The sequence below is a fragment of the Dromiciops gliroides genome, chromosome 1 (genome assembly GCF_019393635.1).
Source record: "Dromiciops gliroides isolate mDroGli1 chromosome 1, mDroGli1.pri, whole genome shotgun sequence".
NCBI classification, from domain to species: domain Eukaryota; kingdom Metazoa; phylum Chordata; class Mammalia; order Microbiotheria; family Microbiotheriidae; genus Dromiciops; species Dromiciops gliroides.
The window spans coordinates 319,867-345,487 of NC_057861.1; the positions used below are offsets into that span (position 1 = coordinate 319,867).

At 44.8% G+C, this 25,621-nt stretch overlaps 2 protein-coding genes across 2 annotated transcripts; both read right to left on the minus strand.

The window, feature by feature from the left end:
• Window positions 1–3,502: 3,502 nt before the first annotated feature.
• Window positions 3,503–4,480, minus strand: LOC122731620 (zinc finger protein 2 homolog). Its single transcript, XM_043971884.1, has one exon. The coding sequence runs from the start codon at window positions 4,478–4,480 to the stop codon at window positions 3,503–3,505; it is 978 nt and encodes a 325-aa protein (XP_043827819.1).
• Window positions 4,481–5,355: 875 nt separating this feature from the next.
• Window positions 5,356–20,184, minus strand: LOC122732544 (zinc finger protein 69 homolog). The gene is made up of 5 exons (XM_043972804.1): window positions 20,057–20,184; window positions 12,988–13,076; window positions 8,351–8,477; window positions 7,621–7,716; window positions 5,356–5,423 (listed from the first exon to the last, which is right to left on the minus strand). The coding sequence occupies exons 2-5, from the start codon at window positions 13,018–13,020 to the stop codon at window positions 5,356–5,358; spliced, it is 324 nt and encodes a 107-aa protein (XP_043828739.1). The 5' UTR covers window positions 13,021–13,076; window positions 20,057–20,184.
• Window positions 20,185–25,621: the final 5,437 nt, after the last annotated feature.

Consider the following 25,621-nt stretch of genomic DNA (forward strand, 5'->3'; position numbering starts at 1 on the left):
GAGGAGAGAGAAGTCTAAACCCTGTGACACCAGGAAGTCTGGCACCAGAACATCCTGGGCTATACAGAGGCAAAGGGGCTTTCCTGCTGTCCCCATGATGTGTCCCAGGCAGGGCTGCAGAGGGGACTTAGAGCCTTTGACAAATGACTTTGATAAGCTGCCTTCATGCCTGGAATTCTCTTCCTGCTTATCTTGCCCTCCTGGTTTCCCAAGAGACCCAGGAAAGGTTCCTTCTACGTTTAGAGAAGAGGGGTGGGGGGAGGAGTATGAGGTAGCATGGGCTGCTCACGAGACCCCAGTGGTAAGGAATGCCACTTCTTTCTGCTTGTTTTGTCCCTCATGCCATGAATCCTGTTATGTGGGAAATTGGTGGGGGGGTTGGGGTTCTTAAGAATTCCCCGTTAAAGAATTACACCCTCTTGCACATAAATACAAATAAAATAAAATAAATTAATATGTTATTTAGGCGCTAGGGAAAGGAAACCAAGAGAGAAATCCTTGAACTACTTCTCATGGGGCAAAGGCACGGCACAGAGGTGTAGTTCTCTGAGATACCTGTGTGGGAGAAAAGACCACCTACTCAAAATAAATACCTGGAGTCGGAGAGTTAAAGAAAAAAAAAGTTGAATTTCTTTCCCGAGAAAGAGGCACATACCAGTGTATGGTGGGTGTGCATGCACCAGTTCAGAAACAAAGTATTACATAGGATCTGTTAATATGAATATATGAATCACCTGGACTTGATGGAGGTACCTGACTATCCAAAAGGATTTTATGAGACCCTGGATTAATGGGAGCACAACGCTCAAAGACTTCAAAGTGAACCAGAGGGTTCCTATTTACTTTCTCCAAGAGAATAAACAAAGTCAAATGCCCCTTTAAAACTCCCATTTACTATCTTCTTTCCCCAGGAAGTGAAGAGAGACCTCCTTGTCTCTGACCTACCCATCTGGTTTCCACCTGTCTATCCATAGCATCTTCTTTAAGTTGAGCAGTTACACTGATTTGTATTGTTTAACTGATTTACATTTCTAATGGGTTGATCTGTATCATGCCAAGGAAGTTATTCTGTAACCAGTGAACCAATAAACCTTAAAAACCCTTAGAAAGAAGGGGGAGCTTTGAGCTTCTCTCTTAGGGAAGTCTCCACATGATCATGGGACAAAATATTAAATTGATATTGTTTTTCTCTCTGTCTCAGATCTGTTTCATAGGAGGACAGGTATCATGTTCTCTGATGTGATTTTGGTAGGAGATATTATAAGATATTGTAATTTCTCTGATCTGTTCATTTTGTAGGAGAGATTAAAGATTATTTCTATGATCTATTTGTATGAGACAGGCAGATACAAAAACTATATTTTAATATTCGACAGATCCTAACGCAATATCCCTTCCCACCTCTGTCCGATGTGATGTTTAAAATCTAAATTGTGGTCGCCTTAAATCAGAAGCTTCAGCACCAGTCTAGCCTAGAGTTCCAGCCTGGTTGGGTTCTTACTGAAGTCCTCCTCCAGGAGCCTGCTTTAATCAGGAACTCTAGCAAGCTGATTGTGGAAGCTTTTTATAGGTCTGGAACAGAGGCAGTCCTTACACACTGCTTCAAGCTGATTGGTTGGCATTGTCCAAATCCATTGGCTTTGAAGGTGTTCTCAAATTGAGTTCACAGTCTAGTTTCTGAGAACAATACCTTCTTAAGAGCTAGCCAGGTGTGATTACAATCCAGTCAACTTGAAGTAGGCTAATCAGCAGTCAATCACTCTCACTTGATTCAATCAGTCCAGATTAATCTCCAGGTGGGTCTTTGAGTATCTGCTAAATCCCATTATTTCATCACACTGACTTCCACTGGTTGGTCATCAGGACTTAGAATCTATAAGTGACATCTAACCCAATCATAGAATGGCATGACTTATAGAATACTCTGATCAAGAGCTGACAATGAGCTCAAGTTGGGCTGGGGGTGGGGAGGGCAACGCTAAGATTTATGGCATAGCTATCCTGTCCCTGGCAGGATGTAAGCTAGAAACTAAGGAAATAACAAAATATATGATATATTAAGATAATAATAATATAAATATAAGATGCTGTTTTCTTGTTGTTTTCAAGGATTTAAGGAGCATCTGACTCTTCAGGAACCCTTTCAGGGGTGTCTTGGCAAAGGTACTGGAGTAATTTGCCATTTCCTTCTCCAGCTTATTTTATAGATGAGGAAACTGAGGAAAACAGGTTAGGTGACTTGCCCAGGGTCACACAGCAAGTAAGTGTCTGAAGTTGGATTTCAACTGGGGTCTTCCTGACTGCAGGCCAGGTTCTCTATCCACTCAGTGCACCACCTAGTAGGTGCTTAATTCATGTTTATTCATTGATTGGCCCATTCAGGCCAGGAGCCTTGGAGGCCCCCTTTCTGACCCTGCTCAGCTTTCCTTCTAAGTGCCCTGTGGTCAGAGACTGGGGTCCCAAGAGCCAGGGTACTTGTGGCTCCCTCTTCAATGCCTGGGGCACTGGGACTTGCTGTAAATCCAGTAAATACAACAAGCAAGATTTCTATGTAAAAGACGACACAAGATTTTTAAAAAATTATGCAGTGGGAACCTTGTAGAAAAACAACAAGCAATTACAGGGAGAATTTCGTGAGGCTTTGGTACCTTGAGATCATCAAAGCACTTCTACTTTGGTGCCCTCACCAGTCAGAGCAGTACTTGGACCAGAGAGGGTGACATTTGAGAGCTGACCACCAGGGGGGCAGTGTGGGGCTAGGGACTGGTGGGTCTCAAACCACACTAAGGGCAGCCCTGGACCTGATACTTGCTCACTGGGCTGTATGTGGTCCAGCAGCTGCTTCCTCCCCAGCCCCTCCCATGGTACAGAGTCACAGCCTCTGCACTGGTAGCCATCCCCTTGCTTCACCCACAGTCCTGCCCTACCTCTAGCACCATAACAGGGTGGGAGTCAAAGAGCAGATTTGCATGAAGGGTTGGGGGAGATAAGAGATAAGAGAGACCTGGCAGGCCCAGCTCCAGCTCAGGGGCCTCAGGGAGCACAGCTGGGGGAGGGGGGAGCAGGGGTCTCCACCATGGCCTGGACTCCCCACCTGCTCAGCCTCCTCACTCTCTGCCCAGGTGCCAGCCTGAGGGGTCTCAGAGGAAGGGGCTCCCAGGGCCCAGAGGGGAGAGGTGGGGGGTCCCTGGCCCCTGACACACAGCTCTCCCTCTCTGTCCTTCTAGGTGCTTGGGCCCAGCATGTGCTGACTCAGACAGCATCAGTGTCAGGGTCTCTGGGTCAGTCAGTCACAGTCTCCTGCACCAGAAGCAGTGGCAGCGTTGGAATGGACAGTTTGCAGTGGGACCAACAGCACCAGGGCCAGGCCCCCAAGCTCACCATCTATAGCCCTAATGGCTGACCCTGGGGGTTCCAGAGAGATTCTCTGGCTCTAGTGACTCTGCCTCCCTGACCATCTCTGGTCTGCAGCCTGAGGATGAGGTTCATTAGGACTGGCCATCTAATGACTATAATCATGGCCCCCACATACACAGTGGCCAAGGCTTGTACAGAAGTGAGAATAAAACCCCTGAGCTTCCTTGGTCTGGTCCTTCACTGACCCAGTCAGCACCAGGGTCTGAGAGCTGATCAGTGTCCTGGTGTCCTGGGGGCATGTGAAAGCCTTTCCACACTGTTTACATCCATAATGCTTCTCTCCAGTGTGGATTCTCTGATGTGCAGCAAGACTGGAGCTTGGTGTGAAAGTCTTTCCACACTGTTTACATTCATAAGGTTTCTCTCCAGTGTGCATTTTCTCATGCTTAGCAAGATAGGAGCTGCTTGTAAAATCCTTTCCACACTGTTTACATTCATAAGGTTTCTCTACAGTATTGATTCTCTGATGTGCAGCAAGACTGGAGTTTTGTGTGAAAGTTTTTCCACATTGATTACATTCATAAGGTTTCTCTCCAGTGTGGATTCTCTGATGTGCAGCAAGATTGCTGCTCTTTGTGAAAGTCTTTCCACACTGATTACATCCATAAGGTTTTTCTCCAGTGTGGATTTTCTGATGTGCAGCAAAACTGGAGTTTTGTGTGAAAGTCTTTCCACACTGATTACATTCATACGGCTTCTCTCCAGTGTGGATTCTCTGATGTGCAGCAAGACTGGAATTGTGTGTGAAAGTCTTTCCACACTGATTACATTTATAAGGCTTCTCTCCAGTGTGGATTCTCTGATGTGCAGCAAGACTGGAGTTTTGTGTGAAAGTCTTTCCACACTGATTACATTCATAAGGCTTCTCTCCAGTGTGGATTCTCTGATGTGCAGCAAAACTAGAATGCTCTCTGAAAGTCTTTCCACAGTGATTAAATTTATAAAACTTTTTTCCAATGTGAATGTTCTGAGGCCTGATTTCTCTTGTGATGTCACAGGCACTATCACTCCCAAATCTATATTGGCCAAATGCTTCCAGAAAAATGTTCACTTTTGTAGCCATCTCCTTCACTTCAAGCTTGGTCTCTCCACCTGAAGAAAACAATTATGTATTAATAGAAAGACACATATACCTAAATATATATTCTTTTCCCTAGGGGCATAATGTAAATTGATTTATATTCTATTTCTTCAGTCAAAATGAAGAATTTTTACATTAAAAGAGGCACAAACAATCTTTGGAAACACCTAAAAGATGGCTTATTTTATTTTAGGAGTGTTTTTTTCCAATTTCATGTAAAGATAGCTTTCAACATTCATTTCCCATAAGATTTTAAGTTTCAAAATGTTTTTTCCTCCCTTCTTTTCCCTCCCCCTCTCCAGGATGGCAAGCAATCTGATATAGCTTATACATGTGGAACCATGTATATCCATTTCCACATTAGTCATATTGGGAATGAAACAGGACAAAAGGGAAAAACTTCTGTTTTTCTGTTGTAATTTCTAAGTTGTAGTGTTAGACAAAGAAAAAAACAGTCTCCAAGCCAAAAGAAGGTAGGTTTATTGAAAGAGGGATCCTGTCTCACAATAAAGCTGGTATCACATCTAGGATCTGTGGGGGCCAAATGTAATATAGGGAGAGTTAATTGAGTGTCTCACTGTAATATTGGCATCCTGGAAATAATGAGGAACCTGTAGGTACAAAGCTCCCTCCCCTCCAAACTTCCTTTTTAGATATTTCCCACATGCCAATGAGAAAGGAGCCTAATAGCCTCTTTTCCACAAATGAATCAGGATTTATTAATGAGAATAAAATAAACAGCAAAAGTGAAATTAATAAAATCAAAGACAAGGGAATAGAGAATAGGGAAAAATGAAATACTGATAATCCCCCTAACTCTAAGCTATGTCTATACAATGCCCAAACTGGTTTCCGGTTCAGCTGGGGTCCATAGCTTCAATGGAAAAACAGCCTTGCAGCCAGGACCCACAGGACTCATCTGCTCCTGCAGCTTACACCACCAGAAAAAAAGTGACTCCGGAAGAGAGTGAGCACCCCTCAGTGAGCATTTACTCTCCCGCCCCCAAAAGGGGAGGTCCTTCAAAACTGCCTGTGGATTATAAAACTGTGCATACCATTTTATCCAGCACTACCACTGGTAGGTTTCTATCCCAGACAGTCACAAAAAGAGAAAATTACTTATTTGTACCAAAAATTTTATAACAGCCCTTTTTGTGCTAAGAAAATCAAATGGATGCCCATCAATTGGAAAATGGATAAACAAGCTGTGGTATGGGATTGTAATGGATTATTGTCCTTTAAGAAATCACAAGCCAGAGGCAGCTAGGTGGCGCAGTGAATAAAGCACCAGCTCTGGATTCAGGAGTACCTCAGTCCAAATCTAGGCTCAGACACTTGACACTTACTAGCTGTGTGACCCTGGGCATGTCACTTAACCCTCATTATCCTGCAAAAAAAACAAAAAGAAATTGGGGTGGGGGGGAAGAAATCACAAGCTAGATGAATTCACTAACATCTACTAAGTCTTTTAAGAACTGATGAGCAGAGGGCAGCTAGGTGGTGCAGTAGATAAAGCACCTGCGCTGGATTCAGAAAGACCTGAGTTCAAATCCAGCCTCAGACACTTGACACTAGCTGTGTGACCCTGGGCAAGTCACTTAACCCTCATTGCCCTGCCAAAAAAAACAAAAACAAAAACAAAAAAACAAAAAAACCTAAACCAAGAATTGATGAGCAGAACCCGGAGAACAATGTGCAGAGTGATAGTGATGTCATTTGATGAAGAATTGTGAATGACTTAACCATTCTCAACAATGCAATGATCCAAAACTATCCCAAAGGACTGACTAATGATGAAGCATACTATCCACCTCCAGAGATAGAACTGATAGTGAGTGAACACAGACTGAAGCAGGTTACATTTAACTCTTTCATTTTTTTTTTGTTTTGAGTTTTCTTATACAAAATGGCTAATATGGTAATGTTTTACATAATTGCACATGGATAACATAAATCTGATTGCTTTCTCCCTCTGGAAAGGGGTAAGGAAAAAAGGGGTAGGGATGGAGGGGTAGAATATGGAACTCAAAACATTCAATAAAATGTCTATTCCAAATTATTTAATGGCATTTTATGCAGTAAAAACCTGCTAAGGTTTGTTTCCAATATGTAGAGATGCATGTTTGAAGCATTAATATGGTTCATTGTGTAGTGATGCCCAATGATCATCGTTAGGCATAAAATGATGCTATTTAAAGGGAAAAGACTTTTGCTCACCATCAATGCTCCAAGTCTCTCACCAATCCACGTAATCCCCCACCCACTGTCACATTCATCTACTCCAGGACACCTCTGATCCTGTCACTGCCCACTCAATAAAGCCTCTTCCTATTGACTCCCTATTACCAGGATCAAATAGAAAGTCCTCTGCTTGGCTGTGAAAGCCCTTGATGATCAGCCCCTCTCCTCCCTTCCCAGTCCTTGTTCACCTTCCTTTCCCTCCACGTGTGTGAGAATCAGTGGTACAGGTTTCTTTGTTGATTGACGAGCAGCATCTCCTGACTCCATGTTCTCTCTGGCTGCCGCCCCTCCTGCTTGCTCTGGCTTCCCTGAGGTGCTGCCTAAAATTCCTCCTTCTCCAGTCTTCCTTACCCTTTCAGCCTTCCCTCTCTCCATTAGTTCCAGTTTATCCTGAATATGGTGGGTTTGTAGATGGTTGTTCGCATGTTCTCTTCCCCATTAGACTGAACTCCTTAAGAGCAAGGCTTATCCTTTGCCATTCTTGGTATTCCTGGTGCTTAGCATAGTGTCTGGAACATACGAGGTGCTTAATGTTTATTGACTAAGAAAGAATTCATCTTGGACACCCTCAGCCCACTTTAGAGGCTTTCAGGAGAGTTCTATGCCTCAAAGCTCAAAAGGATGACTTCTTGTAGCATCAAAGTTTTATCACCACAAGGCTACTGAAAGGCCAAGGAGTCTGACCTGCTCCCCTGTATTACAGAAGAGGAAACTGGGGCTCAGAGGATCAGTTACTTGCCCAGGATCCCACTGATGAAATGTGTCTAAAAACAAATTCCAAATCAGACCTTCCTGCCCTCAAGTCTAGCCCTCCCTTGACCACAACACTTAGAGAACTCTCATGATAACAGCCCTCAGACACATGCTTTTACGTCACTCACTTCGGCAGCAGTGCCTTGGACCTTTTTGTTCTGCCATCCCTGCTAGTTCCCCTTCCTGGAAAGGGGAGCTCAAATCTTCTCTTGAAACTGGAATTCCTGGAAATATAGAATAGGGAAGGGATGAGGATAGAGAGAAATATACAAGTTACTCCTCTTTAGGGAAAGGAGACATGGAAGCAAAGATGACAGGCTGTTTCCCATGGTATTGAATGCTGGGATCTTTGGAGGTGGGCAGACATCACACAGCCCATTTGGAATCAGAAACCTTCACCTTTATTCACCTTTTCCCAAGAAGGATGGGCACACACTGCCTACCTTCCAGTACCTAGAAATTGGAGGCTGCTGGTAGTGCAGTGGTACCAGCCCTGGGCCTGGAGTCAGAAAGACCATTTCAAACCAGTGTCAGACACATGGTAGCTGTGTCCCCCTGGACAATTTACATAACCTCTGCTTGCCTCAGTTCCCTCAACTATGAAATGGGGATGAAAATGCTAGCAAAATCATAAGGATGTTGTGGAGATCAAATGAGAATAAGTAGAATACACATTGCCTAGTGATGGATATAAAGCCAGTATGTATGAATGCTTATTCCTTTCTCTTCCTTTCCCAACATCTGGATGGAAATTTGAGGGAACAAAAGAAGGAAAAATCAGGTTGAACTCACTATGCCTGACAGGATGAGGAGCAATGAGTTACCATGTTAGTAGCTCAGAGAGGCAAAGGTCCTTACCCACAGAGAGCAGGTTCTGGGCATTCTCCAGCATGACCTCCTTGTACAACTCTTTCTGAGAATGGTCCAAGAGGTGCCACTCCTCCTTGGTGAATTCCACAGCCACATCCTTGAATGTCACCAACTCCTAAACCATCAAAAATCACATGACTTAGAGCTGAAAAAGACTGCAGAATTCATCAACCCTCATCAACTTAGAGAAAGAAACTGCAGCCCAGAAGGGATTTGCCCCAAACTCCTATAATCTTGATGAGGGTCAGAGACAGCACTTGAGACCATATCCCATAAGAGCCCAATGGAATATTGAGAAAAACATTTTGTATTTGAAGTGAGAATCATTTTGGAATAATAAAAGTTAGAGAAGTGTCTTACTATGAAATGCTTCTCTCCATAGACTCAGAGAGAAGGTATGGGCTCTATGAATGAGGTATGAGAGTCTATGGAGAAGAAAGCAAGGTGATGTGAAGTTTGTCCTCACCAGAAGGGATGTCACATGTCACAAAGGGAGTGTCAAGAAATTTTATAAAAAATTTGTGAGAAATTACCAAATACTGCATCCTCTGGGGTGAAACACATTACTAGTCATCACTGAGAAGAGAAGAAAAAAAACCCAGCTAATTTCCTAAAAGGCTGAAATAATGTCCTACACAATTATGAAGGGGATTTCCCCCCCTTTTTTGCAGTGCAATGAGGGTTAAGTGACTTGCCCAGGGTGAAACAGCTAGTAAGTGTCAAGTGTCTGAGGCTGGATTTGAACTAGGATACTGCTGAATCCAGGGCCAGTGATTTATCCACTGTGCCACTTAGCTGCCCCCCTATGTAAGGGATTCTTAAGAAATATTGCTTACAGGACAGTTAGGTGGCACAATGGATAGAGCACTGGCCCAGGATTCAGGGGGAGCTGGGTTCGAATATGGCCTCAGAACTTGATACCTACTAGCTGTGTGATACTGAGTAAGTCACTTAACCTTCATTGCCCCTATATACATATATTTATATGTCTGTGTGTGCATATACACACACATACACATATACATCTTGTGGTCTTTGAAGAGAGACTTATGGAACTGTTTCCAGAATAGTGAAGAAAAGTTATCTATTATAACACTGAGGGTGTAGGGTAACACAGGGTATGATGTGTCATAGCCAAAAACATCTTATGTCTTTGCTTTATGATTGTTTTCAGTAGGTAATGGAATATATTCTTTCATTTTAATATTTAGTTATACAGAATTAAAAATAACTATGATGGGGAAAGTAGAATTCATTCATCCATTAAAAATAATTTTTTATTGACTGGGTTTGGAGATGGCGCCAATCCATAAGACACTGACAATTTCTTTAGGAAAAACAAATAATCTCAACATGCCCCTAAAGCTATAGAACATTTGGGACCAAAAGTCAAGAAAACAGTTGAGAAGCAGACTGATGAATAACATGAGAGCAGCTCCATCTGCAAATCCTTTGATACTTGGGCAGGGCCATCTGTTTTTCCAATTGGCTACTTTTAGAACCTGAGTTTGACCAATGCACCTGGTTTTTGATGCTCTTCCATGTCAATCAGAATGTTATGATCCACTCTTTGAGGTTCTGTTATTTTGGAACAATCCTTTTTTTTTTCTTTCTTCTTAAATAATCCTTATTAAAATAATATATTTACTTATTCAACCTACATTTTTCAATTTCTATTTCTTTAGTTATTTATTTAATGGAGCTTATTATCGTGGAGCTTAGCATCTTTATTTAAACATCTGAGTTCCAAGTTCTTCCCCTCCTTGCTTCCCTCCCTCCCTGAGGAAGCAAGCCATCAGATATAGGTTATACATGTGCAATCATGTAAAGGATTACCATGTTAGTCATTTTGTATAAGAAAACAGGAATAGGGTCAGCTAGGTGGCCCAGTGGATTATGCACCAGCCCTGGATTCAGGAGGACCTGAGTTCAAATCTGGCCTCAGGCACTTGACACTTACTAGCTGTATAACCCTAGGCAAGTCACTTAACCCTCATTGCCATGCTAAAAAGAGAAAAAGAAAAAAAAAGAAAACATGAATAAAAAGAAAATGAAAGTGAAAAATAGCATTTTTCAGTCTCTGTTCAATCAATATGATTCAGTCAGTTTCTTTTGAGGTGGAGAGTACTGCTTTATCCTTAGTCCATTGGGATTGTCTTGCATCATTGTATGCTGCAATTCTTTTTCACATGGACAAACATACCTTCGTATTTTTTTGCCATTTTAATTTTTTCCTCAAAATACGTAATAGAGGCACAATGGATAGAGTACCAGCCCTGGAGCCAGGAGGACCTGATTAACTCCAGCCTCAGACTCTTGACACTTACTAGCTGGATGACCCTAGGCAAGTCACTTAACCCTACTTGACCCACAAAAAAAGAGCCATAAAAATATATAATTTATGTCCTACTTGGAACCTACATTTCACATTGTTTCCTTTCTCTTATTGAAAACTAGAGGAGGGCGGCTAGGTGGCAGAGTGGATAAAGCATTGGCCCTGGATTCAGGAGGACCTGAGTTCAAATCCAGCCTCAGACATTTGACACTTACTAGCTGTGTGACCCTGGGCAAGTCACTTAACCCCCATTGCCCGGCAAAAACAAACAAAAAGAAAAGAAAAGAAAAGAAAAAAAAAGAAAAGAAAAGAAAAGAAAACTAGAGCAATTAAGGAAGAGTCTTTAACCATTTTTTAGCTTGCCCACAAAATTACCAATTTTCCTTTTCAGGCGGAGTCCTGTGCCATAGTTGTTCACACCAGTTATGAACAATCCTGTAGGAACGCCACCCTTTTATAGATTGATAATTAATGGAAAACCCATTAATCTATCCAGTCCCTCTTTAAATCCATTAAATCCCTAACTTGTTTTTATCAGAAGATCTTCCACATCTTTTTCATTCTCCATCCTCCCTCATTCTCCCTTCCCCACCATGCGGGGAGGCCATGTACTCCAAACCTCCACAGACTGGGAGGGTCAGCTCACCATCTCCCTATTTCTTCCCTGGGTGCACTACTTTGGGACTAATGACTGACTTCCCCATGTCCCAGTGTGTGGTGTCTTTTGCCAAAAATTGGTTCCTTTTTCTGTTGGCTTCCCCATGAAAATGAAAACTCCTTAAATACACCAGAAGAAAGACTGCCCTGTGCTTAACTCCCCAGGCCTTAACCCAGGGCCTGGCCCAGAGATGGGGCTTCAGAAATGCTTCTTGAACACTGATGACCCAATCACACTCATCTGAGTAACAGATACAGCAATATTCTTTGATGAAGAATTGTGAAAGACTAAAGTATTCTCAACAATACAATGATCCAGGCCAATCGCAAAGGACTCATGATGCAGCATACTCTCCTCCTCCAGAGAAACAACTGAGAGCGATGAAGCAAAGAATGAAGAAGGCGATTTTCTACTTTCTTTCAGTTTTTCTTTTATTCAGTTTTCTTATACAATGAGTAATATGGTAATGGTTTATATAATTGTACATGTATAACCTATACCTGATTGCTTACCACCTCACAGAGGGGAGGGAAGGAGGGATAAATATTAGAACCCAAACCTGTAAAGAAAAACGTTTACTACTTAAAAAAAAAACTTTTGTGATGAGGCTCCAATGCTTTGGGTGAGCTAGTCCTCTCCCCCAATCTTGGTCACAAGTCCCCCAACACTCATGGTGCCAAAACCCAGGAAAAGTCATCAGACAGGTAAAAAGGAGGGCTGCTCATTTGGCTCTTAGTTTCCCAGGTGGGGTGTACACTGTGTTTTCTCCTGCTAGGAACCTCACTCTTGGTAAACAGCTCCCACTGTCTCAGGTTTGCATAGCCAGGCTACTTCTGGATTCTCTTTTCTCTACAGTCAGATAACTCCCTGATTTGAGAAACTCTCAGCTTCTTGTTGGCACCCACTTGGAGAAAGGTGTGGTCCTCACTCCCTGAGCTCTGGCCCAACCCCCATGATAAGGGACAAGGAGAAAGCATTCCCTGTGACCCTCCCTCCTTGCATATATCCTCAAAAACTTGGACAAAATTGGACTGAGGTGAAAAGAAACAAATCATTTTCTATTTTACCACAAGATTTGTGAAGAGCCTGCAATTCTTTGGGTGAGCTAATCCACAGATCCAGGTCACAAGTCCCCCCAACACTGGCTTCCTTCACATCTCAGCAAAACCCTCACCTTCTGAAAAGGAGCTTTTCCTGGTCCCTGACACTGCTGAAGCCTTCCCTCTGAGGGGGCCTCCCATCTATATGGTGGAGACACCTTGTGTGTACCCAGCTGCTGCCATGTCATCTCCCAAGTAGACAGTGAGCCCCTTGAGGGCAGGGCCTGTCACTGTTTAAACCTTAAACCTTCCTTTGCATCCCCAGTAGTTGGCACTGTGCTTGGCACAGGAGCCACTGTCTAAATGCTCACTGACTTGACCTAAGAATAACAAAAGAGGGACGATTCAGAGTGACCAGGGAAGACTGGGGTGGTCTGAGGCAGAAGGAAATGAGCAGATCCAGGGGGACCACGTCTGCTCTGCTGACAGCACTGCAGAGGACAGCCTGTGTCTAACAGGATAAAGCTTCCTGGGCTCTGTTGGATTCCACCTTTGCTGAGGCTGGTCAGCTCTGTGGATGGGCTGCACTCACCTGGGATGAGGGTGTCTGGGTCCCAGGGGCCATTCTCTCTGGCTCCAGGCTCTCTCCTTGGAATAGCCTTTGGTTATCTGCAAGCTGACCTGGGGAGGGAGAAGGATCTCAGAGTGAGGGAGACATTATCTTTGCCTTTTCTTCCTAGGATGGACACTGGCCAAACTGGAATTACAGAGCTTGAAGTTTCTGAGCACTTGCAAAGGCCCTGTCCTCTGGGGAGAGACTCTAACCAGAATGGGAGGGCAGCAGAGAGGGTCAGGCTTGGAATTGAATTCAGTCTGAACAGGAAGGGGACTTGGCCCCCCCCCCCCCCCTGCAATTCCTTTCTTTTGCCCTCATGCCCCTCCCCCATCCTCCTGCAGTGACCCAGGAGGCAGAAGGGGCTTGGGATCCCAGATGGAAGAGACCTGGCAGTGCCTCATTGACTCCAGACCTAGAAGCTCTACCTCTATCTGATACTAGGGGTGAGATATGTAGGTCAGGCAGCTGTGACCTGTGGCATTTAAAATTACATGTGGGCACCTTATTTCTGTCTCAAGGTTAGGGAAAATTAGGTGGGGTTTCTAATATATTGCTACTTATAAATTAGAAGCTTTAGCACCAGTCTGGGGCATTACACATTTATGAAAGCATGCCAAATATTAGTCAAGAGAGATCACTTGGCTCAGCAAGTTAAGGCCTATCTAGCCCGGAGGAGAGAGAGCTCAGCCTGGCCTCCTTCTTCCATGTCCTCCACCATGAGCCCATCTGAGAGCCTCACTACCTCCCTCCCACTCTGAAGCAGAGAAGGTCCTTCCAGACAACTGCAAACTAATGGGCTAGCATCCTTCCAATCTACTGGTTTACTGGACTTGAGGGTGGTCCATGAGCAGACCCTGATGAGGTCAGAGTTCAGAGAACACACCCTTTGAGAGCAAGGCTTTCAGGTAGGTGTGGTTTTAAGTGAGTTAACCAGCAAAGTCAATCCCATTGATCTTTTTTTTTAACAATACTCAGTGACTCAGTTTCCCAAATTTTGCCTTTGTTTTTTTTTGTTTGGTTGGTTTTTTTTAGTGAGGCAATTGGGGTTAAGTGACTTGCCCAGGGTCACACAACTAGTAAGTGTTAAGTGTCTGAGGCCAGATTTGAACTCAGGTACTCCCGACTCAAAGGCCAGTGCTCTATCCACTACACCACCTAGCCCCAAACCAATTAATCTTAATATTAATTCCTCAGATGGGGGCCTCTGGGCATCCCAAAAGCCATTATTTTCTCACAAACCCCCTGTGCTTTATTAAGAAACATGGCTTCAGGGGGAGCTAGGTGGCACAGTGGATAGAGCACCAGCCCTGGAGTCAGAAGTACCTGAGTTCAAATGTGGCCTCATACACTTGACACTTAACTAGCTGTGTGACCCTGGGCAAGTCACTTAACCCCAATTGCCTCACTAAAAACAAACAAAAAAAGAAACATAATTTCCTTAAATGAAGCAATAATATTACAAATATTTATAAAGGGTTCTGTGATGAGTAACAATGTCAAGGGGAATGAAAAGAGAGAAGAAAATTTGAGCAATGCATTGACAAAACAACTAAAGGGGGCAGTCCCCTTTAGTAGGTGGATATTACAAATAATGTATACAATAGGAAAAGGGAAACAGGAAAATGTCCATTTAAGTCTTTGGAAGTCTTTTCGCAGATGATTCTTGGGATGTCAGTTGGGTTTGGGGGCTTCTCTGTCTCTATTTATTTATTTATTTTGGGTGAGGCAATTGGGGTTAAGTGACTTGACCAGGGTCACACAGCTAGTATTAAGTGTCTGAGGCTGGATTTGAACTCAGGTCCTCCTGAATCCAGGGCCAGTGCTCTATCCATTGTGCCACCTAGCTGCTCTCTCTGTCTCCTTTAAAAGTGGATTTTCTTCTGTGTTTGGGGTAGAGGAAAGAGGGAGAAGCTGATGTATCCTCCTGTGTGAGCTCCTTGGCTCACTCTACTCCATAGTTCCCAAGAAGTTAAGGTACAAGATTAATTGCAAATCTCTCAAAGTTTAGGGATCAAAAGACCCAGACTCTGGCCACTGGTCCCCTAATAAAGTAAAATATACATCATGCCGCCTAAAGCACAGTTTGATAAACTTTCTGTTTTCCATGCCTGGCTGAATTGGCAGCTAATATGAATCCCATGCTGTGAGTATCTTTCCCAGGGGAGACCCCTGCATTCTATAGTAGTGTTTGGTATTTTTTTTCTGATAAAAGTATTTTATATTTTTCCAGTTACATGTAAAGATAGTTCTCAACATTTGTTTACACAAGCTTTCCAATTTCAGATTTTTCTCCCTCCCTCCCCGCTCTCTTAGACAGCAGGTAGTCTAATATAGGTTATATATATATATATATATATATATATATATATATATATATATATAAACACACACACACACACATATATATATAGTAACATTAAACATATTTCTGCATTAGTCGTGGCCTGAGCTTTGGGGAGGTGGGCCCTCTTCCTCTTCTCCATAGTTCCTAATAAATTAAATCTTTGGGGGACTTGAGGCACAGGATTATTTGCAAATTTCTCAATGTTTGGGGATCAAAAGATCCAGATTCTGGGCACTGGTCCCCTAATAAGCTAAAATATTCTTTATGCCACCTAAAGCACAGTTCAATAAGCTTTCTTTTGTTCATTCCTGGCTGAATTGGTAGCTTATATGAATCCCATGCTCCCAGTATCCTTTCTAGGGGAGACCCCTTATTTAGTACAGTTTGGCATTTTTAGCCCTCACATTGTACTTCAAAGTTTGCCTTACTAAACCAAAAAGAGAAATCAAAATACAAAATGCAAAAAACCAAAAACAAAGCCCTAACATGATTTTTTGAAATTACAGCCTAAAATTGTATGGGTTTGGGCTTAGGGGTTGGGATTCTTAGGAATTCCTCTTTAAAGAATTACACCCCTATCTCAGACACTTAACACATATTAGCTGTGTGACCCTGGGCAAGTCACTTAAACCCAATTGCCTTGCCAAAAAAAAAGAAAGAAATATGAGAAACACATAGCATCAATAAAACTTAAAAAAAAATTACACCCTCTTGCACACAAAAGCAGTTTGAATAAGATGGTAGTTTATTTAGGGGCAAGGGAAGGGAAGGGGGGGTGGGAGGGAAACCATGAAAGAAATCCTTGGACCTCTCACAGAGAGAGAGGCATGGAACAAAGCACATGGCTCTGAGGTACCAATCTCCTGGAGCAGGAGACTGGCAGGTACTTTTATAGAGGACCGATGGGGGGGGGGGTGGTGGTGAGGGGTTTGACCATTTGAATGTGGAAAGTTCCTTTAGTGAGGGAGGACCCTACCCCACAGGTGGTGGCTAGAGGAATTGGGTAAGGGGTGGCTATGGATCTCTCCAGCCACCTCTCTGTTCAGGACACAAAGGCTGCAGCCACAAACAAACTTATCTCCCCAGGGGTGAGGGAGATCAAAATGAGGGGTGATGGTCCTGAAGCTAGCTCAGTCAGATCTGGTACCACTTATCTCTCTAGGTGTATCTGTCCTCTGATTTAGTTTCTCAAGGACAAGATTCCTTGATGTGCCCCAGAGAACTTCTGGGGTATTTTGGGCCCACAACCATGGCAACTCCAATATCATCCCATTAGAGTGTAAACTCCCCAGGATAAGGACCCTTTTTGTCTTACAATCTCCTGTAATTAGCAGACTGGAACTTCTAAGAGCTATGGATTCAGAAAGAGATCAATGGGGCTATTGATGAGAAACAAATGGAAAAACTCCCAACAGGGGGTTGGAGAAGGGGAATGGGTGGGACTTGGGCGGGATAGATTCTGGGGACAGTCATTAGCATTTCAAAAGTTTTTGAAAGTCAGACTCCCACCAGATCCCCAGGGAAGAAGCCTAAAGGGAAGGGGCTCCTTGTTTGTTATGGATGAACACAAGAGGGGAATTAGGCTTCCAGACAAGGAAGAAGTAAGGGGGGATGCTAGGGGAAGCTTACTGAATACCTGGGCAGCAGTGTCTACCCACTTTGTCTTCTGCCTTGTATTTGCTCTATCACATCCTTGTCGAGCTCTTCCAAGAGGCCTTTTGGTCTCAGGACCAACCCCTCTTCCCTTTTAAGGCTTCACACGCAGCTGTTTCATCACAGTTGTCCTCCTCTGCCTTCATGTTTTGGTCCTCCCTCTCACCCTTTTACCCCGGTGAGACAGACCTTTCCTGAAGACCTTCTGGGTCACCTTAAACTAGAAGATTGTTTCACTCCATCCTTTTTAGGTTCTGTAGCTCCACAGTCTGCTTAGAGGCTTAATTTAATGGTGTTTCAGAGGGAAATTTAGTAGAGTTTGGGCAATTTCCTGGCTTCTCTCTGCCATCTTGGCTCTGCCTCCTATAGCCAGGGAGGCCCTCTCAGTGGACCTGTTCTAGTCCCAAGTCCCTCCTAGCAGAGCGGCTAGCAGGGTGGAGGAAGGAAGACCCAGAAGAAGGAGGGACAATTCAAAGGGATTCCAGAATCCAGGAGTGGGAGGGGATGAAGGAACAAGGAATGCTAATGCACTTGAATGGAGCAAGGGTCAGAGATGGGAGGAGGGGTGAGGAGCCAACCCTCACACTCCAATTCCATCTGCTTTCTGGGGCTGGGTCAGTCATCCAAATGACTGGGATTTCTGGGAAGTGTGGCCAGCACCTGTAACCAGGTAGGCTCCTCTGGGCAATTCCTGGAATCTATTCATTAGGCCTGAAGCAATGACTTCTCTTTCATTCACCCACAGGCTGGGAGAGGTAAGAGAGATTGAGAAGCAAGTGCCTGGCTCCTGGTTCTCCTGACTAAGAAGGAACCTTAGACTTCATCCACTTCCATGGACAGCCCAGTCAATAAGCCTAAATAGGCCAATTAATGAATAAACTTTTGTTTTTTAGTGAGGCAATTGGGGTTAAGTGACTTGTCCAGGATCACACAGCTAGTAAGTGTTAAGTGTCTGAGGCTGGATTTGAACTCGGGTCCTCCTGAATCCAGGGCCTGTGTGCCACCTAGGTGCCCCTAGGAATAAACATGAATTAAGCACCTACTAGGTGGTGCACTGAGTGGATAGAGAACCTGGCCTGCAGTCAGGAAGACCCCAGTTGAAATCCAACTTCAGACACTTACTTGCTGTGTGACCCTGGGCAAGTCACCTAACCTGTTTTCCTCAGTTTCCTCATCTATAAAATAAGCTGGAGAAGGAAATGGCAAACTACTCCAGTACCTTTGCCAAGACACCCCTGAAAGGGTTCCTGAAGAGTCAGATGCTCCTGAAAAGCTTGAAAACCACAAAAAAACAGCATCTTCCCTGTGTATGAGATGATTATGGATTTGAGTCAGATTAAACTCTGAGGATGGGGTCTGGAAGGTACCCAGCCCTGCCCCAGTATAGTTCGTTTAGAAGTTTATTGCTTGTCAAATTCTCACTGTCTCCTTTAAGTTTTATTGCCAATTAACAGTATTTTTACTTCTGCTCAGTCTCCCCACTTGTCAGCTACATCTTAGTTTTGTCTGCAATCCATCATGTGTCAGAACCCCAGTCAGTGGGTCAGGGAGTTTGCCCACCAATTCAATACTCGGGACTCAAGAAGAAAGGACGGGACTCAGCACAGGATGCAGCAATTGAGTTGAGACCAGATGTTAAGTGACATGTCTCTTTTTCTCAGAGCAGAATCCCCTTGGCCCTGGGGTCCCAACAATGGATTATTCTTTTCTTCCCAACATAGCCCGAAGATAAATTTTAACCCTGTGGTCTTTCTGGAATTAACAGGACTACAGAAACAATGCTGAAGCACTGGAGTGACTCTTCCTGTTGTGTGATATGATTGTGGATTTGAGTCAGATTGAACTCTGACCATGGGGTCTGGAGGGTACCCAGACCTGCCCCAGTGTAGTTTGTTGGAAGTTTATTGCTTGTCAGGTTCTCGCTGTCTCCTTTAAGTTTAATTGCCAATTATTTCTTTTTTTCCCAACATACCCGAAGATGGATTTTAACCCTGTCATCCTTATCTTTAGAGACAGGGGCCTGGAGAGGGGAGTCAGTGGGAACTGTGAGATTTGAAACATCTGACTCTCACTCCCCTGTTTCCTTTTCCTTTGGTTTGACCTTGTTCCCCCTCCCCTTTTCCCCCTTGCTCCTGGAACACGTGTGCATGTCTCCATGCATTGATCACGAGCTGAACACGCACCTTGGATGAGACAGGATTGGATGTTAGATTGTGAGCTCATCCACCCTAGGTGTACGTGGGGAGTCCTTTTCAAGATTACTATAAAAACCTAGAGGATTGGGCATATCTTTGCAAGACTTCAATGTGTAATTGGGTTTTGCCCGTCCTCATGAGGATGTAATAAATCTGTCTCTGCTTGACTTGGTGGTCTCCTCGAGTTATTTGGGTAAACTGAGGCAGTTTGCTCCATACACTGTTATTCAGGTTGAGTATCTTTAGAGACAGGGGTCAGGAGAGGGGAGTCAGTGGGAACTGTGAGATCTGAAACATCTGACTGTCACTCCCCTGTTTCCTCTTCCTTTAGGTTTGACCTTGTTCCCCCTCCCCTTTTCCCCCTTGTTCCTGGAACATGTATGCATGTCTCCATACATTGATCACGAGCTGAACACACACCCTGGGTGAGACAGGATTGGATGTTAGATTGTGAGCTCGACCTAGTGTGTGTGGGGACTTCCCCTATAAAACGTCAAGGCATGTATTAGCTAGCATGGCTCAGGTATTGAGTTTGCCCATTCCCATGGGAATGTAATAAATCTGTCTCTGCTTGACTTGCTGGTCTCCTCGAGTTATTTGGGTAAAACTGAAGCAGTTTGCTCCATACAGTTGGAAGGGGCAGGCCTCTGAAGAGTTCTCTCATGGGAGAAAGTGAGGACTTCTTGGGGAGGGAAGACACAGAATAAAAAGATTCTGAAAAATGCTTCATTTCTGGGTCCTGGGGTGTTTTTTCTCCCAAAGGAGGCATGGAGGAGGGCAGATACTGGTGGGGCTGTGAGCACCAGAGATGGGGAGGGGGAGGGGGAGGGGAGCACCTGAGACCCAGATTTACTTTTCCTGGCCTTGGACTCAGGCTTCTTTGGTGTCTTCTTGGTCTAGCCAGAGTTGAAAGAAGGTAGATGGAGGCTGCTCCAGAAATCTCTCCCCCAACCCTCCCATTATCTACATCTCTTCTGCCCCACCCCCTCACCCTTCCTGGCCATTCAAGGCCAATCTTGGCTCCACCCTGCTCAGCCTCCTCCTAGCCCAGGTGGGGGGAGGGCAGAATGTCCAAAGCTCCCTTTACCCAGCCTGGGTTAGTTTGGTGGCCTGGGTTCAGCCCTGCCCACCCTGCCCCAGAAAAGGGGACCTGTCTCCAAGCAAACCTCTCCTTCCTTGGGCTTGGGGGGTGATCCCAGGTGCCTCTCCCCCAAAGGGAATCAGGTTTAGGACTCCCCAGAGACATCTCAGTGACCCTTCCATGCCTGGGAGGAGGAGACAGGGACCTTTAGCCTGTCCCCCCCCTCCCCCAACACACACACACACACACACACACACACACACACACACACACACACACACACTTACTCAACCTCCCTCCTTCCCCACAAAATGATTGTGAATTATGATATGGGGAGAAAGCACATGGGTCCTTAGGACTCCTCTGTAGAGAATTACACTCTTGCCCAAGTCCTATTTAGGAATAAAAGAACAGGTTTTTGGGGTATAAGAGAAACTGGCTGGGAGAAAGGTTTAAAAAACTCTCCCCCGCCACTAGCTTGGGGAGCGCTCCTTTATGGGGCCAAGATGTCCTGTGTAAAGTGCCCTTCACCGGGCGATGGGCTGGAAGTCCTCTTGCGCTGGGTTGGGGTAGTTTGATGATGGGTGCTGAGCAATCTGGTGATGGGCTTTAACTCCATCCCAGTGGGTCCAAGCAGTCTGCTCTGGGCGGTTCCTGTGTCCTCTCCAGGTGTAGCCCCGCCTAACAGGATTATGTCATCCAGGTGGTGAGGAGCACTGGAATGCAGGGTGGTGGTCCTGGAGCTGGCTCAGGTTGATCAGGTGTTGCTTGTCTCCTTTGGATGTGTCTGTCCTTGGTTGAGCACAAGGAGAGGCCTCCCTGATCTCAGGAGAAAACTCCTGGGGTTTCAAGGGAAAAGTTCCTTGACCTCCCCAGACAACTTCTGGGGTTAACTGGGGCCCATAGTCCTCTCATAACAACTTATGATCCCTCCCGTTTATACTGCACATTAAGGCTTCTCAATGGGCTCTCAAGAAAACACCCTCCCCTCACACCTGGACCACTGCAGTAGCTGCTGGGGGAGGGGGGCCGCCTGCCTCAAGTCTCTCTCCATTCAATCCATCAGCCCCCAGACTCATCTTCCTAAAGGGGAGGTCTGAACAAGTCACTGCCCAGTTCCACCTAGAGGAGGCACCCCCAAGGCCAAACGAGACTGGGTTCCCCACAACCAGCTCCAGGACCCTGGGCGGAGCTGGGGGGACCCTGGCGGGGGCTGGGTGTCCAGGGGTTGGAGGGAGAGACCCCCAAGAGCAGCCCAAAGACCTGGGAGAAGGGGGATGTAGAGAAAGGGCTAGCCCAGGGTTCAGACAGGGCCCAGGCTAGAGGATGACCAGCTGCATGGGAGCCATTGTGGGAGGGGGAGCATTTAGATGGTGCAATGAATAAAGCAGCCGCCCTGGATTCAGGAGAACCTGAGTTCAAATGCAGCCTTAGACACTTGACAGTTACTAGCTGTGTGACCCTGGGCAAGTCACTTAACCCTCATTGCCCTGAAAAAGAAAAAAAAAAGAGAGGGAGCCAATGGGGGTGGAGTGGGGGAGGGAAGAAGCAGCAAAGGCACTCCTCATTGGCTCAAATTCCTAGGGCCTCCTGGGGTCGGGGAGCAGGAAGGAGGGAGGTGCATAATGCACAGGTACTTCTGAAGAGGATTTTGCCCCCCCCCCCAGCTGGTTCAGAAGGCATGATGATTTATGCTCCGCCCCCTCGCTTATCCAGCCAAGGGGCACCTTGGAGGGAGAAACTGCCCAGACATGGAACTTTCCTCTTCTGTATTTCTGAGCCTGGGTTTGGGTTTCTGGGTCCTGGTCCTGGGTCTGGGAAGGAGAGCTTGTCTATTTCTGGGCCTTGGGCCAACTCAACGTGCATTGAAGTGCCTACTGTGTGCCTTATTGAATTACAGGTGCCAGAGATGCCAAGGAGAAAGAAAAGCCCACACTATGTGCATCCCTGCCTCCCCCACCTCCCCAGTCTTGGGAAATGCCTGGTCATCTGAGGCCAGAGGGGCAGTCACAGTCACACTGGGGGGGCGGGATGAGGAGGGGGGCCCTGAGTGATGGTTGCTGGGAAAGGCTGCAGAGCTGAGGCTGGGGGCTCCTTTTTAGTGGGGAACAAACCCTAGAAATGCTGGGGAGCTGGGGCTTATGAAACCCAATAAGAAGGGAGGAGGGGGAAGCCCCAGGTCATTGATATCTGAGCAGGGGAGGGAAACATAGGAGGGGAGATGTAAGGGGAAGGGGAGATGGGAAGGGAAGGGGAGCCTGGGATGGAGAGGACACAGAGAAAGAGGAGGGGGGAGGGTGCCAGGGTCCATCATAGAAAATTGAAATACTAAAGTAGGAAATCAAAAGATAATGGGGTGGGGGCAGCTAGGGGGTGCAATGGATAGAGCACAGGCCCTGGAGTCAGGAGTACCTGAGTTCAAATCGGGCCTCAGACACTTAACACTTACTAGCTGTGTGACCCTGGGCAAGTCACTTAACCCCAATTGCCTCACACAAAAAAAAAAGATAATGGGGTGGATTCAGGACCTGAGTTCAAAATCCAGCCTCAGACACTTGACACTTACTAGGTGTATGACCCTGGGCAAGTCACTTAACTCTCATTGCCCCGCAAAAAAAAAAATAATAATAATAATGGGATTATTCAACATGTTTGGCCCTGAAGAAATGACAAACTACTTCAGTGTCTTTGCCAAGCAAAGCCCAAATGGGGTCATGAAGAGTCTAACAGGACTGAAACAACTGAAGAACAGAAACATATTATTTTTCTCAAGATTTGGGATAATAGAGTAGTTTGCCATTTCCTTCTCCAGCTGATTTTACAAATGAGGAAACTGAGACACACAGAATTAAGTGTCTGAGGCTAGATTTGAACTCATAAGGATGAGTCTCCCTGACTCCAGACCTGCACTCTATCCACTGAGCTAACTGGCTGCCCTAAAATGGGCAAAGACAAATATAGTGGGGATTTAACAGAAGCAGAAGAGATTTAAAAGAGGTTAAAGGAATATACAGAACTATACAAGAAAGAGCTTAACATCACTGACAACCATGTTGGTGCGGTTATTGATGGAGAGCCAGACATTCTGGAGAATGAAGTCAAATGGGCCTTAGGAGGCACTGTGGACAATTAACCTGGTGGCTACGATGCAAGAATGAAGGTTGCCAGAAACAAAAATAACAATCATGGATATGCAGATGATACCAATCTAATGGCAGAAAGTGGAGAGAAAATAAGTTTCCTTACTAATGAAGGTGAAAGAGGAGTGTAAAAGCTGACTTGAAGCTTATCATAAAATGAGATTTTCCCAACCTTTAGAGGTATGATTTGTCTCTTTAGGTATAAATGATCTAATCAGTATCATATACTACACATTGTTTTTGTTTTTGGTGAGGCAATTGGGGTTAAATGACTTGCCCAGGGTCACACAGCTAGTCTGTGTCAAGTGTCTGAGGCCAGATTTGAACTCAGGTGCTTCTGAATCCAGGGCCAGTGCTTTATCCACTGAGTCACCTAGCTGCCCCCACATACTACAAGTTGTGATGTAATAATCAACATATAGTGGATAAATTGTGATTTAACTAGTTTACATATTTCTTATACAACAAATAAGGCAGTGGTCCTTATAAAATGTTGTTAGATAAACACAAGATTGACTTTAACCTTGACAATTGTAAGGGCCAAATTTAAGACAAGGAAAGTTAATTGGGGTAATATTGGGGTAAGGAAGATTAACAGCCTCTTTCAAAAAACCAAACAGGGTTTATTAACAGGAACAAATTTAAAACACAGGTAAGGTCAGTAGAACGAGGGACAAAGGAAAAAAGGGAATAGGGGAAGGAAAATTATATGACCTGCAATCACAGTACCGTCTATGCTCAGCCCCATCTCTCTCCCTCTCTCCTGTCAGAATGGAGAGTCTCTTCCCTTCTCCTTCCCAGAAAACCGACTGCCAACAGGAAACCCCCGCCTCGGGCCATCTGGACGAAGCCCTTAGCTAATTGAATGGCAGCACAGATTGACAGAATTAACAAGTGCCAGCCCCCCTTCAGCTTCCAGATGCCTAAGGTCACCTGACTGCCCGCACCAGGTTTCTAATAATGGTGGGTGGAGTACTGTGACGTCAAGGAGGCGGCTCCTGAGGTAGGTGCCATTAAGTGAAGGGCTTTCCACAGGCACTGTATGTCTATGGTTCCTATCCAATATTAAGTAAATTTGTCAAGGAGTCTCTTCCAGATAAAAGTATGGTTTCCAGGATTTTAATGATGAGGTTTCTTATCATCACAAATTCTATAATGTTAGGTTAATCCTGTGATTTCTGAGAATGGCTTCCCACATTCATTACATTCCTAAGACTTCTCTCCAGCATGTATGCTTTTAATATGTAATGAGGGGCCAGCTAGGTGGCGCAGTGGATAAAGCACTGGCCCTGGATTCAGGAGTACCTGAGTTCAAATCCGGCCTCAGACACTTGACACTTACTAGCTGTGTGACCCTGGGCAAGTCACTTAACCCCCATTGCCCTACAAAAAAAACCCAAAAAAACAAACAAACAAAAAAATATATGTAATGAAAGACCTTTCTGGGTGAAAGTCTTTCCACATTCATTGCACTCATAGGATTTATCTCCAGTGTGAGTTCTCTGATGACGGGTCAGTGTTGTGCTCTGTTCAAAGGCTTCACCAAAATCACTGCACTTAAGAGTTTTCCCTCTAGTATGGATATTGCTGTGTATTGTAAGATGTGACTTTTGATAGAATGCCTTTCCACATACTCTGCATTCATGAGGCTTTATTCCTGTATGAGTTCTCTGATGCAGAGAAAGTAGAGAACTTACAATGAATGCCTTCCCACATTTACTGCATTCATAGGGTTTCTCTCCAGTGTGAGTTCTCTGATGTACTGTCAAGGCTGTGCTCTGGGAAAAGGCTTTCCCACAATCACTGCATTTAAAAGGCCTCTCTCCAGTATGAATTCTGTAATGTTTTATAAGGTTTGATTTTGCAGAGAATGCCTTCCTACATATACTGCACCCATAAGGTTTTTTTTGTTTGTTTGTTTGGGTTTTTTGGTGAGGCAATTGGGGTTAAGTGAGTTGAACAGGGTCACACAGCCAGTAAGTGTTAAGTGTCTGAGGCAGGATCTGAACTCAGGTCCTCCTGACTCCAGGCCTGGTGCTCTAACCACTGGGCCACTGGGCAGCTAGGAAAGGAAGGTTTTTTTCTCTCTGCCTATACCCAGTAGATCTAAACTAGGATTTCCCATAATATAAGGAATCTGTTCTCAATCTTTCTTTATCTTCTCTAATTTCTAATATACTGTAATAAATACTTAAAA